Source organism: Dromiciops gliroides, chromosome 4 (genome assembly GCF_019393635.1).
Source record: "Dromiciops gliroides isolate mDroGli1 chromosome 4, mDroGli1.pri, whole genome shotgun sequence".
Taxonomy (NCBI): Eukaryota; Metazoa; Chordata; class Mammalia; order Microbiotheria; family Microbiotheriidae; genus Dromiciops; species Dromiciops gliroides.
In genome coordinates, this window is record NC_057864.1 from 100,237,992 (window position 1) to 100,255,822 (window position 17,831).

The window sequence follows — 17,831 nt, forward strand, 5'->3', positions numbered from 1 at the left end:
TCCCGGCTTCTAATCCCTACCCTTCAATTGGCCCTCTTCATAGCAACCAAAGTGATATTCCCAAAGAACAAGACAAATCAAGACAGTTCCATGCTCAGGAAGCTCCAGGTCCTCCCTTATGTCTCTAGGATAAAATACAAACTTCTCTTTTTGAACTTCAAAGTACTTCATAGCCATGATCCAACCTGTCTCTCCAGACTGATTTTCCAGGCCTTCTCCTTCTAACTTCACTGGAATGCCTACTTTACTCCTATGTGACATCTGATCTTCCAGCACCATGGCTTTGTACAGGTTGTCTATCTCTCATGTCTGAAATGCTCCCCTTCCCCAGCTCCACTTCTTGGACTCTAGCCCTCTTTGAGAAGGGGCTTACATTCCACCTCTTACAGGAAACTTTTCCAGATTCCCCCTGTGATTGTGCTCTCCCCAGAAATTACCTTGGATTTATATTTTATATATCTTTTGCATTACTTAATTATCTGTGTTATCATGGTTATCCTTCTACTAGACTGTAGGCTTTTTAAAAAAAGATTATTTTCCTTGTTAAAAAAAACTTAAAGAAATGATCCCTTCATTTCCAAATATGCTCCTTTTTTCTCTACCATGAAAGACATCTCTTGTAATAAAAATAAAAAGAGAAAAAAAAAGGAAGGAAGGGAGGGAGGGAGAGAGAAAGAAGAAAGAAAGGGAGAAAGAAGAAAGAAAGGAAGGAAGAAAAAAAGAAAAAAGAAAGAAAGAAATAAGGAAAGAAGGAAGGAAGGGAAAAGAAAGGAAAGGGAAGGGAAGGAAGGAAAAGAAAAGAAAATAGTTTATGGAAATTATATAGCTCATCAATTAATCTGACAGTATATGCAATAGTCCATACCCGTAACCCCCCCACACACACACTTTTCCAAAGAAGGGAGGGAGGACATATTTTCATCTTTTCTTAGGCCAAGCTTAGTAGAATGTCCTTTCCTTTTAGGCATATAGTAGTTGCTTATTATTTGTTGAATTGAATTAAAGGAGATTTAGGGTAAAAGACTGTGCATGGGGGCTAACCAGTGAAGGCATACTATCAAAACTCTAGAACTGGGTGGGTGCTTATATTCCAACTTACTCATTTTGCAGCTGAGGAAACTTTAGGCTCAGAGAAGCTACTTGACCAAGGTCACACAGGTACTAAGTGGCAGAGCAAGGGATTGGTCCCTCAGGTCTATAACTCCAGGTTCAGCACTTTCCCACTGTACCATATTGCCTCTTAAAGAGAAAAGTCCTAAGCAGCCATCTTAAAGGAAGTCATGGAAATGTTAGGTGGTAAGAGGAGCTTCTGGGGGGGATGAACAAGAATAAGCAGCAAGATGAATCCCGCCTTAGATACTAGCTGTGTGACCTTCGGCAAATCAGTTAACCTGTTTGCCTCAGTTTTCTCATCTGTAAAAATGGAGATAGTAATAACACCTACCTCGAAGAGTTGTTGTGAAAGGAAAATCAGATAATTTTTGTAAAGCACTTAACAGTGATTGGCACAGAGCAGGTGCTATACAAATGCTGTTTATCACCACCACCACCACCACCATCAAAGATAAGGCTTATAGAATCACAGAACTTCTAAAAGGGAAGGTGTCCTAATGGCCATCTAGTTCAACTTATACCAGAAGCAGTCATCTTTCATGACTTACCTTACACTCTAGCTACAACATATATTTAGCTAATTTGAGAAGGTGAGACTAAGGAATATGACATAGCTAGGGAATAACAGAAGGCCTCGTTTTCTACATGATTTATTCACTCATTCAATCAAGCAACCATCAAACAGCAGTCACTTATTTTTTTTTTTTTTACGGGGCAATGGGGGTTAAGTGACTTGCCCAGGGTCACACAGCTAGTAAGTGTTAAGTGTCTGAGGCTGGATTTGAACTCAGGTACTCCTGAATCCAGGGCCAGCGCTTTAACCACTGAGCCACCTAGCTGCCCCCAGCAGTCACTTATTAAATGCCCAAATGGAGATTCAGCAAATCCTAAGAACTAGGAATGTGCCATCTACATTTTTTATCTCTTGAGGTTAACCTGCTCTGCACATAGTAGCTGATTAATACATAGTTATTGAATTGAGTTGATCCTAAGCTATGGGTCTCTCAAAGGTCACTTTTATATCAGATTCTCATTTATTCAGTATCTTCACATCTGGGAGGTCAGATAACCCAATTACATTTTCTCCAATATAGTTCCCTTCTTCAAGATGGTTTCCAAGTCTTACTTACTATATTGTCTGTGTGATCCTTGGGCAAATCACCTAACCTTCCAGGTCCCAGGCAATTCTCTAAAAACTGTAAATTTCAGATAATATGTCAGTCTACATTGGTAAAGGAAGCTTTTCATTTGTAGCCCACATTAATGAAATCACAAGGTCATTGGGAAAAATGTAGTTTTCATGATAAATATCCAAATAAAGATGCTATTGCCAAGGATTAGTAATAAAACAACTTTAAAAATTAACTTCTTTACCTTTTTTTTTTTTGGTGGGGCAATGAGGGTTAAGTGACTTGCCCAGGGTCACACAGCTAGTAAGTGTTAAGTGTCTGAGGCTGGATTTGAACTCAGGTCCTCCTGAATCCAGGGTCAGTGCTTTATCCACTGTGCCACCTAGCTGCCCCCAACTTCTTTACCTTTTAAAGGAGTAAGAATTTACTTAGGCAAGCCATTTTTTCCCCCCTCCAGGCCTCAGTTTATACCACTGTAAAATGCAGGGTTTAGACTTCCTGATCCCTAGAGTGGCTTCCAGTTCTAACAGTCTATTATTCTGTGGTCACAGTAATCTCTCTGAGGCTCTGCAAGATCAATAAATACCTTCTGAATCATTAAAGATGAAATTATATTTAATGTAGTTTTCACACTGAGTGCATTTTTCTTTGTATTCTTTGAAAACCGGCACTCCTTGTGTGGTGAGTATGATCATTCTCAATGACTCAGAATGTTAAATTTACTAGAACAGCCAATTTCCCTGAGACCTCTGGATAAATGAGAGTTTACCATATTTGGTTTTGGAATGCCATGGGACACACACATACTTCCCCACTTACACACACGCACACGCGCGCGCGCACACACACACACACACACATTGGTTTTGGGAATGCAATAGGGAAAACACACATACCTACCATGTATACTCACCCTGAGTCTGTCTGTCTGTCTCTCTGCCTTTCCCAGACCCCCTAGCCCTCACCCCTTCTTTTCTTCATCCTGTCAGGGTCTTAGAGCCAGGCTGAGTAGTCAGGGATAGGATGCTGTGGGTGATCCAAGACTATAATCCTTTCCAATATAATTGAGAATTGACTGTAATCACTGACAAAACCCACCCCTCCCTTCAGGTAACCCTTCATATTCTCCTTCCTTCTGTTTTACAGCCGTCTCTCCGGAAATCACCTCTCCCACATCCCAGGACAAGCATTTTCCGGTCTCTACAGCCTGAAAATCTTGTAAGTATAGGTATATGTCACATTACACACAGGCATGCGTTCCTGAACAAGCTGTGGGTAAAACTTTCATGTCAAAAGTCGACGTCACAACATGACTAATGCAGAAATGTGTTTAATGTGATTGTACCTAATAACCTATATCAGATGGCTCTCTGTCTGGGGGAGTGGGGAGAGAAGGGAGGGAGAGAGAAAAAAATTTGGAACTCGAAATCTTATAAAAACAAATGTTGAAAGCTAAAAAAAGAGCCAACAGTGCCCCCCAAATTTTACTTTCCCATTTGCTTACTTTACTATTTCCTTGATCCTTATTTTTGATTGATTTTTAATTGACAGAAACCCCCAATATTTGAATTTCTCTGATTCCACCTTTGCCATGTGAACATGGGGCTAGAAAACCAAAAACCAACCCTTGCCTTTAAGGAAAGGACATTTTACCACCCTTGACCTAAGAGAAGATGAAAATGTGCCCTCCCTCTGTTCATTGGAAAAGTGGGGGCTATGGATACAGAACAGTGCCTATACTGTTAGATCATGTGATGGGCTGAATAGTTTTGAGGGTCTATTTTCTTTTCTTTTTTTCTTTTTTTTTGCGGGGCAATGGGGGTTAAGTGACTTGCCCAAGGTCACACAGCCAGTAAGTGTCAAGTGTCTGAGGCCGGATTTGAACTCAGGAGCTCCTGAATCCAGGGCCGGTGCTTTATCCACTGCGCCACCTAGCCACCCCCTAGGGGCTATTTTCTTTTAACTTTTGCTTTTTAAAGTTCTTAACATATTTGGAAAGAAAAGGAATGTTTAAAAAGGTTTTTTAAAGGAAAAAATTTTTATAGGAGTTTACTAGGAGAATAGACATATACAGGTAAAAGGTGCACATGACAAGGGATTGTCATTCAGGTTGTTAATGAGCTATAAGTTAATATTTTAATGCATTAGGAGAGCTTAATATTCCAGTAAACTCCTTGGTTTGGGGAAGAATCCTCTTTCTTGTTAGTCCACTGATTCTATGATTTCCATAGATTTGTGTTTTTCTGTAAATTACTCATAGAAGATTCAATCCACATGGTGACAACTTCCTCTTCTTTTAATATCTCAGAACAATGACCCACCTCCTTTTCCCATCATACATAACTTTGACTTTGTTTCCCCACATTGGGTGTTCAAATCAGCTTGAGAACATGAATAATGATCTCTTGATATCTTTTGGAGAAGCTCAAATTTTTGTAAAAATATTTATTCATGTTCATTACGCTTTCCCTCTCCCACCCCATCCCCAACACCCCAACAGAACTCTCTTATAACAAACAGAATTAAGCAAAACAAGTCAACACAGTCATCGTGTCTGCAAACGTATTCCTTCTTCTTCACCTATTTCTACAACCTCCTATCTGCTGAGAAGAGGGAGGCATGTTTCATCACCAGACCTCTGAAGTCATGATTGCAGAGCTATGAAGTCTTTTAGTGTTGTTTGCCATTATGTTTTTGTGGTCACTGTGTAAATTGTTCTCCTGGTCCTGCTTACTTCGATCTACACCAGTTGCTTCAAGTCTTCCCAAGTTCTCAGAATTCTTCTATTCATCATTTCTTGCAGACATTATTACATTGGTAATCTGTGGCTTCTGTAACTCAGCCTTCTCAAGCATTCTAGGCTCTTGCGGACAGGGTCTGGTCTTGGGGGCTAATCCATGATGGTCATTTTCTTTCCTAGATACAAGGCCTCCACCTGGAATAATTCAGAAAAATATCTTTATATGGCACATGTAGGGCAATAAGGCTCCCAAATTCTGCATAAAAATTATGGAAGAACCTTTGTTTCAGCCATCATAGAAAATGCAAAAACCATAAAAGGACTTGAGAGAATTTATGAAGAAATAAGAAATACACTCAGATCACCTGGTAGCTCCTGCCAGAAGGGAATGAAACTTGGGGTTGCTATCAGAACAATACCCTGAAATTCTGGTGAAATCTTTCTTTTACAGGGTCCCTTCCTAATCCATAGTGCCACCCTATGGTTTAGATTTCACTGGAAATGAAACATACTTTGGGGGCTACTGAAAAAAAATCAATCTTCTTTCTGCCAGACCCGTTACACTGTCTAAGTTACTCACTATCTTTGCTCTCCAATTAGAACCTTGTGCAGGAATTATGTGGAGTATTTTCTCTTGTGCCAAGGAGTGCGCTGTGTCAATAAATCTCTCTAGAAAAATCTAATTCCAGATATCTAGAATTGGGGAATACCCATGAGACAATCCCCAAAGCTGTTGCTGCCAGAAAATCTTATTCTTTCCTAGCTAGAAGGCTAGATTCTCGGCTCATGCTCACAAGTCAGTCATAAGCATTTCATATTCCCTTTATTAAGAACTATTTATTGAGAACATTCATATTCCCTTTATTAAGCATCAGCTATATGCCAAGCACTGTGCTAAATGCTAGGGATACCAAGAAAGGTAAAAGACAATTTCTTCTCTCAAGGATCTCATAGTCTAATGGGGGAGACAATGGGAAAGCAACTGCTTCTGGAGTTGTGGGAAGGGAGACATCCTCTTTCCTCCCCCCTCTTCTCCACTTCATTAACCTGGAGAGAAAAGGCAAAGAGGAAGTCCTAAAGATATGGAAAGATGGAGATCGACTGACACAGATCACACAAGACAGTGAGTAATTGGCTTTCAGTCAGTTGCTCATCAGGAGGCAGCCCTAGCTTCTGAAACCTAATCAATATACAAATAGTGGTCATGGCCACTTTCTTTTAGGACAGGGGTTCTTAACTTACAATCCATGGATAAATTTCAAAGGGTCAGGGAACTTGGACAGGAAAAATTACATCTTTATTTTCACTACCCTCTAACTGAGATTTAGCATTTCTTTCAAATATAATTAAAAAACAAAGCCCAACATGATTCCGAGTAGAGGCTCATAGCTTCCTTAGACTGCCTCTAAAAAGGTTAAATACCTCAGATGTAGGAAGTACCCTTCAATTACCTTTAGGCAATTGCTCACACCTTGTAATCTTTTACATAGAAAACCGATTTTGTGTGAGGGCTGAAATCAAGGTTCTTCCATACTCTCTTGGCATTCAATCAATGGAGTGCCTATTCAGAAGCTGGAATCCCTTTTGCTCTCCTTACATTCATTGGGAATTAATCAACAGATTAGTGATTACCCTAATCACTGCTCCACTCCAACCCTGCCCCTTACACATTCATAGGCTGTTACTTGTCCAGCCATTCCCCAAACACTGAAGACTCACTTTCCTTCCAGTTCTTTCCCACTATAAAAAGTGCTGCTAAAAATATTTCTGTGTATCTGGGGACCTTTTCCCACTACTTTTGTTCCCCTTAGGCTACATGCTAAGTAGTGGTATTGGTAGTTAAAGGAGATAGGTCTTTTCTTACTGGGGACCATCTTTGCACCTGTATCTTCTCATGTTTATCAGTGTTCAGCCCAGAAAGAAACCTGGAATCTCTCAATTATACTTCATTCCTCTCCTCTAAAGAGGAGCTAGGAATGTTTCTGAACAGAAGGAATCTGGTTTGTTTTTCCTTCTTCCATTCTTTCTTCTGAGGTCTAACCTCAATGTCTCTGGCTATAATTTTATCCCAATTACCCTGGTTCTACTGTCAAAAGGAGAGGAAGTTCGTTGGGTTCCCATTCTTAGTATAATCAATCATGTCCTTTCAGAATCTAGAAAAAAAAGACTATTTGTCTGGTCCCTCTTAGCCTTCTCCTCTCCAAGCTTGGTCATCCCAGTTACTTTCACCTTTCCTTTTAGGTGTTACTTTTCAGTAGGAGGCATATAGTTGGAAACAACATTCATATTCCCTTGCCACTGATTGCATCTGTTTTTTTTTGCAACTGATTTTAACCAATTTTAGATACTGGAAAACCAAAACATCATCTCTTTCTATTCCAGCCTGTAACCTGAAAAAATTTCCCTCTCTCCTTCTCCTTCCTTTACCTCACTCTCTCTTCTTCCTTCTTCCTTTCCCTGTCCTCTCCCTCCGCTCCTCCTCACTCTCCCTTTCCCCCTCTGCTTCTTCTCCTTCTTCCTCTTTCTCTACATGCAAGCTATTGCTAAAAATGGTTTTTTGCAACCTGTTGCTAAATTTTGTCCACACCTCTCCTATTCTCTCTTACTTCAGGTTCTCATCACTTCTAAGCTGGACTGTTGCAATTAGTTTCCTAATTGGTCTTCCTTCTTTGAGTTTCTCCCCAACTCATACTCCACACAGATGTCAAAGCAATCTTACTAAAACCTGACCATGTCACTTCCCTTCAAAAAATGTTCAGTGGCTTCCTATTGTCTCTAAAATACAAATTCTTTAATCTGGAATTTAAAGCACTTCATGATCTTGCTCTAGCCTACAGTTCCCAACTTATTTCACATTAATCTTTTTCACACACTCTACATTCCTGCCAGCTAGCCCTACGTGTATTTCCCAAACTTGGTATTCCATCCCGAAGTCTTTGCATAGACTATCCCTACTCATTCCTACAACATGCTCCCTCCTCGTTGCCAGTTCTTAGAATTCTTATCACTTCCTTCAAGGCTCACCGTGGGTGCTACCTCCTATCTCAGAGATTCTTAAGAGTTTTTGTGTTTCTGTGGCAGTGTGCTAAAGCCGAGAGACCCAAACTCAGAATCATATTTTTAAATGCGTAAAATAAAATATGTAGGATTGCAAAGGGAACCAATTTTAATGAGCTACTGTTACCAAGATATTAAACTAATAAGTTAACGGAGTCTCTGAAACCTGTTCGTGAACTAGTTAAGAACCTCTGTACTACATGAATCCTTTCCTGATCCCCCCATTGTTAGTCCTCTCTCCTTCCTTAAATGGTTGTGTGTTTCTTTATCTCTTCAACAGGTTGTATGAGCCCAATAGAAAATAACTGCTTTTGTTCTCTCTTTGTCTCCTCAGTGCTTTACATAGAGCAAGCACTTAACTTTTTATTGTTGCACTGAATTCTCTGCTCAGACTGCCTACCAGCCTGTCCCAACCTTATGGTTCTTTTGACAGGCAAACATGAAAGATGGGGAGCTTAGGGAAGAGAGGTGCTCTGGGGAGGGAGAAGTTATCCTATAGGGTAGAATTCTGCAAAGACGATGAGGATTTGGGGGGCTGATCACCAAAGAACAGTAAGAGTTCCTAGGTTTTTCCATAATGGTGTCCTGTCCCTCCTCCTACCCCTATCCACTGTTCCCAGCTTAGAATCTTCTTCTACCTCCATGCCCATTCCTCTATACTACTGTCTACTTCTGCAGTGAACCCTCTCTCCACGTGTTTCTTTCAATGTCTGTTTCTGTGTAGCTCAATCTGTCTCTTTTTCTTCCATCATTTCTGTCTTTTAGTCTCTTATTCTTTCTGTGTCTTGATTTCTCTCTGCACCCAAGGCTTGTTCTGGGGTTCTCTCTTCCCCTCAGTCTTTCCCTGCTTCTGTTCTCCATCTTTCTCTGGTCTTTTGATTTCTCTCTCTGTTTTTGTCCCTCAGTCATTGTTAGTCTCCCAGTCTCTGATTTGCGACTTCTCTCTGTTTCCGGAGTGCTGTCTGTTCCTCAGTGTCTCTGTTTAGAGAGGACGTAACCTCTTCTCTCCTTCTTCAGTCTACTGCTTCTCTCTGTCTCTGTCTCTCTCCCAATAAACATTCAGTGCCTGGGGGGGACATTTTGAACCCAACCGCAGCAGTGCAAACCGGAGGGTTGGCGACAGGCTGAGGCCTGCACCCCGGGATTAGAGAGTGGGGCTCTGTTGGCTGGGCTTTTAGAAGATGTGAGGCTCGAGTCTCTTCCCTAAGTCTCCAGCTTAGAGATGAGCTGCCTTTCTTCTTCGCCTGAATTAGGCAATAAATCAAAGGCACTGAGCAAAACCGCAGCCTGCCCGCCCACCCCCTTTCCACAAGCACAGCTCTTGGTTGAAGGAGCCGTGGGGCCGGGCGAGGTTCGGGGTGGGAGCTCTAGTTCAAGCATCCCAGTGGAATTTGGCTGTTTGGGGCCAATCCCATGATCCCACATCCCATCCTTTCTGGTGTTTGCCAGGCCCTCTAGAGCCCAACCTGTCTAGCCCCCTGTCTCCAGGGATGCCCCTTAATTCAGCCTAGAGGGATTAGGGAGTGGGATAAGGGAATTTATTCTCTTTCTTAAACTCTTTGTAACCAGAGATCCCACACTCACCCTGTCCAAGTACCTCTGAGGCACTGAAGAGACAAAAATGGAGGTTAAACACAAGGATGAACTTTCATGCCAGCTACATAGTGGACAAAAAATAGTGAGGGTGTGAACTTACTTAGTGAGGTCAAATCTGACCTCAGGTAAGCACTAGCTGTGTGACCTTGGGCAAGTCACTTGACCTCTGTTTGTCTCAGTTTACTCAACTGTAAAATGAGGATCATACTAGCACCTATCTCCCAAGGTTGTTGTGGAGGATCAAATGAGATAATATTTGTGACTCCCTTAGCACACTGCCTGACACACAGTAGGTGTTATATAAATGCTAGCTATTATTGGTATTAGTATTCTTGCTTGAGTTCACATAGGTAGTAAGAGTTCACATACTTAGTAGGTAAGCTTCAAACCTAGGCCCTCTGACTTCAGAGTCAGTGCTCTTTAGACTGAACCACATTGTCTTTTTTTTTTTTTAAACACACTGCATTTTTTTTTTTTAATTTTACTCTTGGTTCCTGATGGAATCTTGGGATGTAGGTCCCCGGGACGTGGTTACTTCTGCTCCAGCCTGGCCAGCATCACCACTGCTGCCATTTGGGCCTCATTGGTGGGTCCTTGGTGGGCTTACTTGGTGACTTGCTGGCTCTGCCTTTCCCTGGAGACTTTTCCCCCTACCATGTCCGTGAGTTTCTGCCCGGGCCCCCCGATCTTGAACTTGATATCCGCCTTGATCTCATGAAAGAATTTTTTCATGGCGGCTGCAGGAAAGGGAAAGGAGCAGTGGCAGCGGGGGCTGGGATGGCCTGGCTGGAGCAGGTCCAGTCAACAACCAGAAGGAAAATATCAACACACTGCCTTTTGAGGGAGAGGACAGAGCCCTCCTATCCGCAATACTTCCTAGTTGTTATTTAGTCATTTCAGTGTCTGACTCTTCAATAGCCTCTTTTGGGGGTTTTCTTGGTAGAAATGCTGGAGACATTTGCCATTTCCTTCTCCAGGTCATTTTACAGATGAGGAAACTGAGGCAAACACGGTTAAGTGACTTGTCCAGGGTCACACATCTAGTAAGTATCTGAGGCTAGATTTGAACTCAGGTCTTCCTGACTCCAGGCTCAGCACACTATCTACTTTACCACCTAGCTGCCCTCAATACCTCCTACTCAGGCTCAATTTTAGAAGCCTTGTAGATTAGGGACCTGGATGAGATGAGCCATGGAGGTACTTGGCAAGCTCTATGAGGAATGACTGGAAAGATATGGAAGAAAAAGATTGACTCTGGATTGTCCACCTTTACCCAGCTACAAGTCAACTCATCTCTTCTGCTTTCAGACTCCCCAAAAGAAAATGTGCAGTAAGAGCCTTCTGTTATCGGAAGGCTTAGTCCCTCCTCCCAGCCTCCACTCCCCAGCTGAAACATCCCACTTCCTTCTATGGCTCTGGGAATCCATGTCTGAATGGCATTGATTTTTTATTATTGTGAATATCTTGGTTTTGAACTGACTGAATTGCCTTGTTGTTGTTTAGTTGTTTCAGTTGTGTCTGACCCTCCATGACCCCATTTGGGTTTTTCTTTGCAAAGATACCAGAGTGGGGGGGTAGTTAGGTGGCACAGTGGATAAAGCACTGGTCCTGGATTCAGGGGGACCTGAGTTCAAATCCGGCTTCAAACACTTGACACTTACTAGCTATGTGACCCTGGGCAAGTCACTTCACCCTCATTGCCCTGCTGAGAAAAAAAAAAGATACCAGAGTGGTTTGCCGTTTGCTTCTCCAGCTCATTTTACAGATGAGGAAATTGAGGCCAACAGGGTGAAGTGATTGGCCCAGGGTCATACAACTAGTTAGTATTTGAGGCCGGATTTGAATTCAGGAAGACTCATCTTCCTGAGTCCCGTGCCGGTGCTCCATCCACTGAGCCACCCCAGCTGACTCCAAGTTTTCCAAAATAGCAAAGGCCCATATTAACAAAACAGATTTTTTTGTTGGTGTTGCTGTATGGTACTGAGACCTGGAGCAACATTCATTGACTCCAAAGAACTAAAGATGAGCATCATCCAGAAGGCAATAGAGAGTCACATGGCAGGTCAATGAATGAATGAAAAAACATTTATTGAGCACTGACTGTGTGCCAAGCACTGGGTTAAGTGCTGAGGATACAAACAGAAAAGCAAATCCTGTCCTCAGGGAGCTCACGTTCTAGAGAGAGGAGGTTCTAGTTGCAAGTCAGATGCACACAGGGCCTGTGGTCTTCTGGGTGCGGTGGCTAACTAATGCACCTTTTAAAACATCATTTCCATTAATAAAACCACACCCATTTCTCATGTTGAAAGATTTGACAGTGCCAAGGACTTTGGTAGTGAAAAATTTCTTATCGGGGTCCTCAATAGCTATGACTCCTGAGGGGGCAGAAGCAGCTGCTGGGTCACATCTTCAGAAAGGTCAAGTCCCTGGATGATACCTTCAGGGAGCCGGTCTGGGAGCCCTGCTATTCCCAGGGGCTCTTGGATTCTAAGTCTGGGGCTGCTGAGGAGGGGTAGTGGCCAACGTGGTAGTCATTGTTTGGCTCACCTGGCTCAGCCCACCTCCTGTCTCCTCCTCACTGTTTCACTGAGTCTGGTTTACCAATTCTATGGGTGGCAATTGATGGGAATCAGGCTGCAACTTGTAACCAATAAGGAACTTCAAAGAACAAGTGTAAAAGGCATCATCTAATAATTGTATGAAAAAGAGGGACAAGGATGTCCAGCTAGAGCTCTATACTGATCCTCTCCCAATGTTTAGAAGTGATCAAGATTTACGGCATGTTGGGTGGACCCCCTTGTGATGAACTTTTGGGAGGAGATGGGTGAGGTTTACAATTTGGGCAGGTGTGGATGGGTCAGAGATCTGAATCATTGGAACTCCCAGATTGATAAGATCACAGATCCTTTCACTATTTGAGTATCTTTTGTTTCTACAGGAAGAAAAGAAACAAGCATTTATTAAGCAACTACTATTTGCCAAACGCTGTGCTTATTATCTCATTTGATCCTCCCTCCCAACAACCCTGGGAGGTAGATGCTATTATTATCCCCATTTTACACTTGAGGAAACTGAGACCCCTATGCAAGGAGCCATGACTTGGAACAAAGAAGAAAAAAAAGCAATTCAGCAAAACAAACACATGATCAGAGACTGATGGTTTGTGCCAATGTTCCATAACCATAGTTCTCCACTTATGCAAAGATGAGAGGCAGGTACCTCTTCTCATCTCTTTCTTGGGGGACAAGTTTGATCATTCTAATGACACATTGACTAGTTTTATTCATTGTTCTGTCTGAATTGTATCTTATAGTTGATTCATGTAGTGCTTTATATTTATTTAGTCAATCCTTATCACCATTTAATAGATGAGAAAATGGAGGCTTAGAGATAACAAATGACTTTCCTCTGGTCACACAGTCAGTAGGGTCAGGTCTGGGTTCTGAAAGCAGGTTTTCCCGACTCCACATCTCACCTTTTATCTACTGCACCATGACCCTGCTGCCAGCATGATTGCTGCCACTGTTCCTCTCCCCCCACCCCGGGGCTGACATCATCCTTCAGAAGGAGAAGGAGTACAGTCAGCATTCCATCACAAAACACACTGAATGAAACAAAAACTGTCAGTCAACAAAAGCTTTTCTTTAGACTTGCTTTGGATACCCAGACTCAGACTCTGGCTTTTGATCTGCATCTTACTGGCTCCCCAACTCCCCCATGGATATTGACTTCTGTGAAATAATGCGGACAGCACCACAGACTCCAGCTGGCAGCTGCCTCAGCTCTGTCTAGTTCCCAGTCCTGACCATCATTGTGTGCAATGCTGTACTGGGGATTTGCTTCTGCCTGGGAGCAGGGGGACTTTTTTGGGGGGCAATGAACAGCTGCTGCTATCTATAATGTGTGTGTGTGTGTGTGTGTTCAGTCATTCAGTTGTGTCTGACTCTTTGTGACCCTGTGAACTATACTAGCCATGGTTACTGGAATATTTTGCCGTTTCCTTCTCCAGGGGATTGAAGCAAACAGAGGTTAAGTGACTTGCCCAGGGTCACAAAGCTAGTAAGTTACTGAGACTGGATTTGAACCCAGGGTCTTCTTGGCTCCAGACCCAGAACTTATCCACTGAGACACATAGCTGCCTCCTGTCTCTAGTGCACTAGACCATTAACCCTTGCTTAACCCATACCAACTGCCCTGTATATTGTACCTTCTCAGGGACAGAGTGCTCAGGAACAGTGTTCCCAAAGAAATGGAATTCCCTTCCTGATCCTTCCTAGGTCCAGATTCCTCCCTCTAGCTCTTCCTGGGGCTCTAGGGTATGCTCCCAGGCCCCTACTCTTTTCCCCAGTTGGTTTTTCTGACCTATGCTATCTCCATATCAATACCTCATCCCATAGGCTAATTAAGACCCTTACCAAAGGATGATCTTCCTTCAGGGAAAAACTAACTCTATAGCTACCCCCTTGTTAAGAACAACTGAAAGCTCTGTCCTCAACATGGCAAACGCTTTCTCACTCTGACAACCCTGTGAAAGGCAAACTCAGGCATGGTGCCCCAAGTCATTGCCCTTCCAATGGTGCTATACCACCATTCTTAAATGTCTCAGCAGGTTATTCCTCATGAGGCCAAAGGACTATGGAATGGGATGATACATTGATTGTACTTTTCCTAGGATGTGTGGGAGAAGGAATAAAGAAAAGAATAGGGACCTCAGGCTTCTGCAGCCTTTCTGTTGCCTTCCCAGGGGAGTAGACCTCAGGGTCAGGAGGTTGGGGTTGCGGTGGAGGAGACCGAGATAGAAAAATGGGATCCATAGAACAGAGAGTCTCCCTCTAAGAACTTGAGGATACAGGATTTAAAAACCTCCCATCCCTTCTAAGGCGATTCCAACCAACTCCATTTCAGTCCAGCCTAAGATTTTTAGGAACAAGGAAACTTGACAGGGATTTGAAAGTTGGGAAAAAAAACAAGAGCAGGGACCAACTCTGGACTTAGCCCCTTTGTTCCTAGTACTCAGACCTTATTCCAGGTGACATTTTAAAATTTCATTGCAGTTATAGAGAGCTCAGAGGAAATACTACTACTAACTATTATTAATCTCTTCCATGAGGGAGGGACAATGGCAAAATAGGGGAATTCTAGCTGTCCAGGGAGATGTACAATGGGGGCTTTTATGGCAAATGTGGAAGCCCGGAAGGAATCCTGAAATGCTGGTGATTTAGGCTCTGGTGATACATACCACTGATTGGATCAGCACCCCATTCAGGGTGGTACAACTGCCCCTAAGAGTCAAAGATGAGAAGGTATAAATTTTCAGTCTGGCTCTCTTCCAAACCATCACAACGATCACATTGACACAGGAGATAGCAAAGTAAATGCTGCTTCTTTGTCTTCATAAGAAGGGAAGATACACCAGAAGAAATCAGAAATATGGATGCCCCGCTTGCTGAAAATACTTTGGTGCAGATGGTACTGACTACTAAGGCCAACAAATTACACATGTACTTGAAATGGGTTGAAAACAGGAACATCTTCATTTTGTCCCAGTATTATATCATAACAAAATTGGCAACAGATTTTACCAGTTATAGGTAAGGGCTTCATGTTTGCTTTTTGTCAAAACCCAAAGTGGTTTATCTCCACTCCAAGTCATACAACAAGCAGGAATAACTTCAGTACTAAACATAGATTAGTTGAAATAAAGGAGTGATTAAAATATGAAGAGGGAAAAATTGAAGAACCTGAGGCTATTGAAAATCTTCACTTAATATAAATTCCAGAAATTATATCTAATAAAGAAACATAACAAAAATATGATGAAATTATATCTAATGATGAAACATAACAAAAATATGACAATATTTATATCTAATAATGGAATATGACAAAGATGTTTCAAATTATTTTGAAAGGGAGATGGGAATACTTAGAATGGAATTTCAGAAAGTCCCTGTTGAGCTTCATGGCATGAATCCAGTTTGCCAAATATACCAAAACAATTTTTAAAAGTTGATATTTGCTACAAACCATTTTGAACAAATATATTCTCCTACAATATTTGTTTGTGTTTTTTTTTTTCAGGGCAATGGGGGCTAAGTGATTTGCCCAGGGTCACAACAGCTAGTAAGTGTTAAGTTTCTGAGGCCGGATTTTAACTGAGGTCCTCCTGAATCCAGGGCCGGTGCTCTATCCACTGCACCACCTAGCTGCCCCTCTCCTACAATATTAGACGGAAAACGTAAAAACATTTTAGAACCAGCATGGGGTATTTTTCCAATTATATCAAAATGTCATTTGCATTCAAGTATAAAATTTTCAATGTGTACCAAAGACATATAGAGACCAATGGCTTTGATCATGAATCTGGACATCAAATTAACTAATGAATAAAAGCAACATTTACAAATACCTTGGTCTCCTCTGAGTGAGACACACTGAATATAAATAAATCAAAGAAAAAGCCATAACTGAATATAGTTTCTTTTTTAAAAAACCCACCAAAACCCCAACCATTTATTTATTTATATCATTCTTTTTATTTTTAATTTTGAGTTCCAAATTCTTTCCATTCCCCTAACTCATCCCCCACCCATTGAGAAGACAAGCAATACAATACCCATTCTACATGTGAAATCGTGCAAAACACATTTCTATATTGACACAACTGAATATGTTAAGAGACCTATAGGTGTCCTGAAGTAAAAGTTTAGTGGGGTGAACACCCTCAAAGTAACTGAAATTTATGCAATACCAGTCTTAATTAACTCTTTCAGAAAAGGAAAAATGGAGTAGGAAAATGAAGGAAAGTACCTTAACCAAAAACACTATATACAAATTAATGAAATCCAGGCCCCTCAGAAAGACACTTTTTCATCAGAAAAGAAGCAGAAGATTAATAGATATTATCAGAGTATATGATAAATGGTTTAAAAATGTGTACAGAGATACTTTTGAAACAAGCATACATCACTTCGTTGAACAATGGTAAAGGCTAAAAACATTGGATCTGTCCAATGTAACCCAAAGTGGTTTACCTACAGGAGTCTATGAAATTTCCCAGATGCAAGAGAGGAATCAAAATGTCTCTGTGGGAGATGTTCACATGAATTCAGCCAACAGTACATCCATAAGTAAGCAGCAAACAAACGTCAGAGTCATGTGGATTTGTTTATGCAAATAGAGGGGTTTGTGATGGCAATTTAGCACCAGCTCATCACAATCAGAAATTACATGAGTCATTTTTAAGTACATTATTATAAGGATGCAGATTATGCAAAGAAATAGTAGAAACTGTAACACATCACTGCAGGGGAAGAGCAAGAAATTTAGCACCTACTGAGTACCTGGTGGTTAGAAATATGCACAATGTGTCCCAAAAGTCTTAGTGCAGCTTACCATGCTGATTGTAAACTTGCTCCTAGAATCCAACCATGCCTACCCGTTTTTGCCGTTCTTGTCCATGCCCTCCCACAGGTTTGCCAAAGGGGGTCCACACAGTGTGCTGGAAGCATTCCTTATTTTCTCCTGATGTTGCAAGGCAACCAGTGGAGCACCTCACTTGGCATCCCCCTCTCTGGCCACAGAACCGCCCATCTTCCTTTCTCATTGTTCATTTTCTGGATGACATTTTTTGACTTCTATTCTCTCTCAAAGGTCTTTCCTGGTTGCATCCAGCTCCCAGCCACCTTGTGCCTCTCCATTGCCCTCTGTGTGATGCTCATTTTCCATTGCTCCAAGGTTGTTGTGTTATCTCTGCTGTCATATAACAACACTGTGTATTGATATTAAAAAGATGGGCCTTTGTTTCTAGGACAAGTCTGGGATCATTAAAGGAGCTTTTAAGTTTCTCAGAGCTTTCTCCCCACTAACCTCCTCTTGTTTTATTCTTTGCCTAGGTAATTTTTTTAAAAGTTAAGTTGTTTTTGGTTTTGGTTTTTTTGGTGAGGCAATTGGGGTTGAGTGACTTGCCCAGGGTCACACAGCTAGTAAGTGTTAAGTGTCTGAGGTCGAATTTGAATTCAAGTCCTCCCGAATTGAGGGCCAGCACTTTATCCACTGCGCCACCTAGCTGCCCCTAAAGTTAAGTTGTTTTTTTAAAAAATTATAAGCTCCATTATCTATAAAATAATTACACAAAACAGAATCATAAACATATAAAGCAAGAGACAAATCTCACCAGATTCCTCCCAGACATT

General features: G+C 41.7%; 1 protein-coding gene across 1 annotated transcript in view; it reads left to right on the forward strand.

The window, feature by feature from the left end:
- The window catches only part of LGR6 (leucine rich repeat containing G protein-coupled receptor 6), a 168,223-nt gene that overhangs the window by 53,609 nt on the left and 96,783 nt on the right, over nt 1-17,831 (forward strand). Inside the window, exon 3 of the mRNA XM_044004569.1 lies at nt 3,390-3,461. Within this exon, the coding sequence (XP_043860504.1) occupies nt 3,390-3,461 (72 nt within the window). The remainder of the gene's footprint in view (nt 1-3,389; nt 3,462-17,831) is intronic.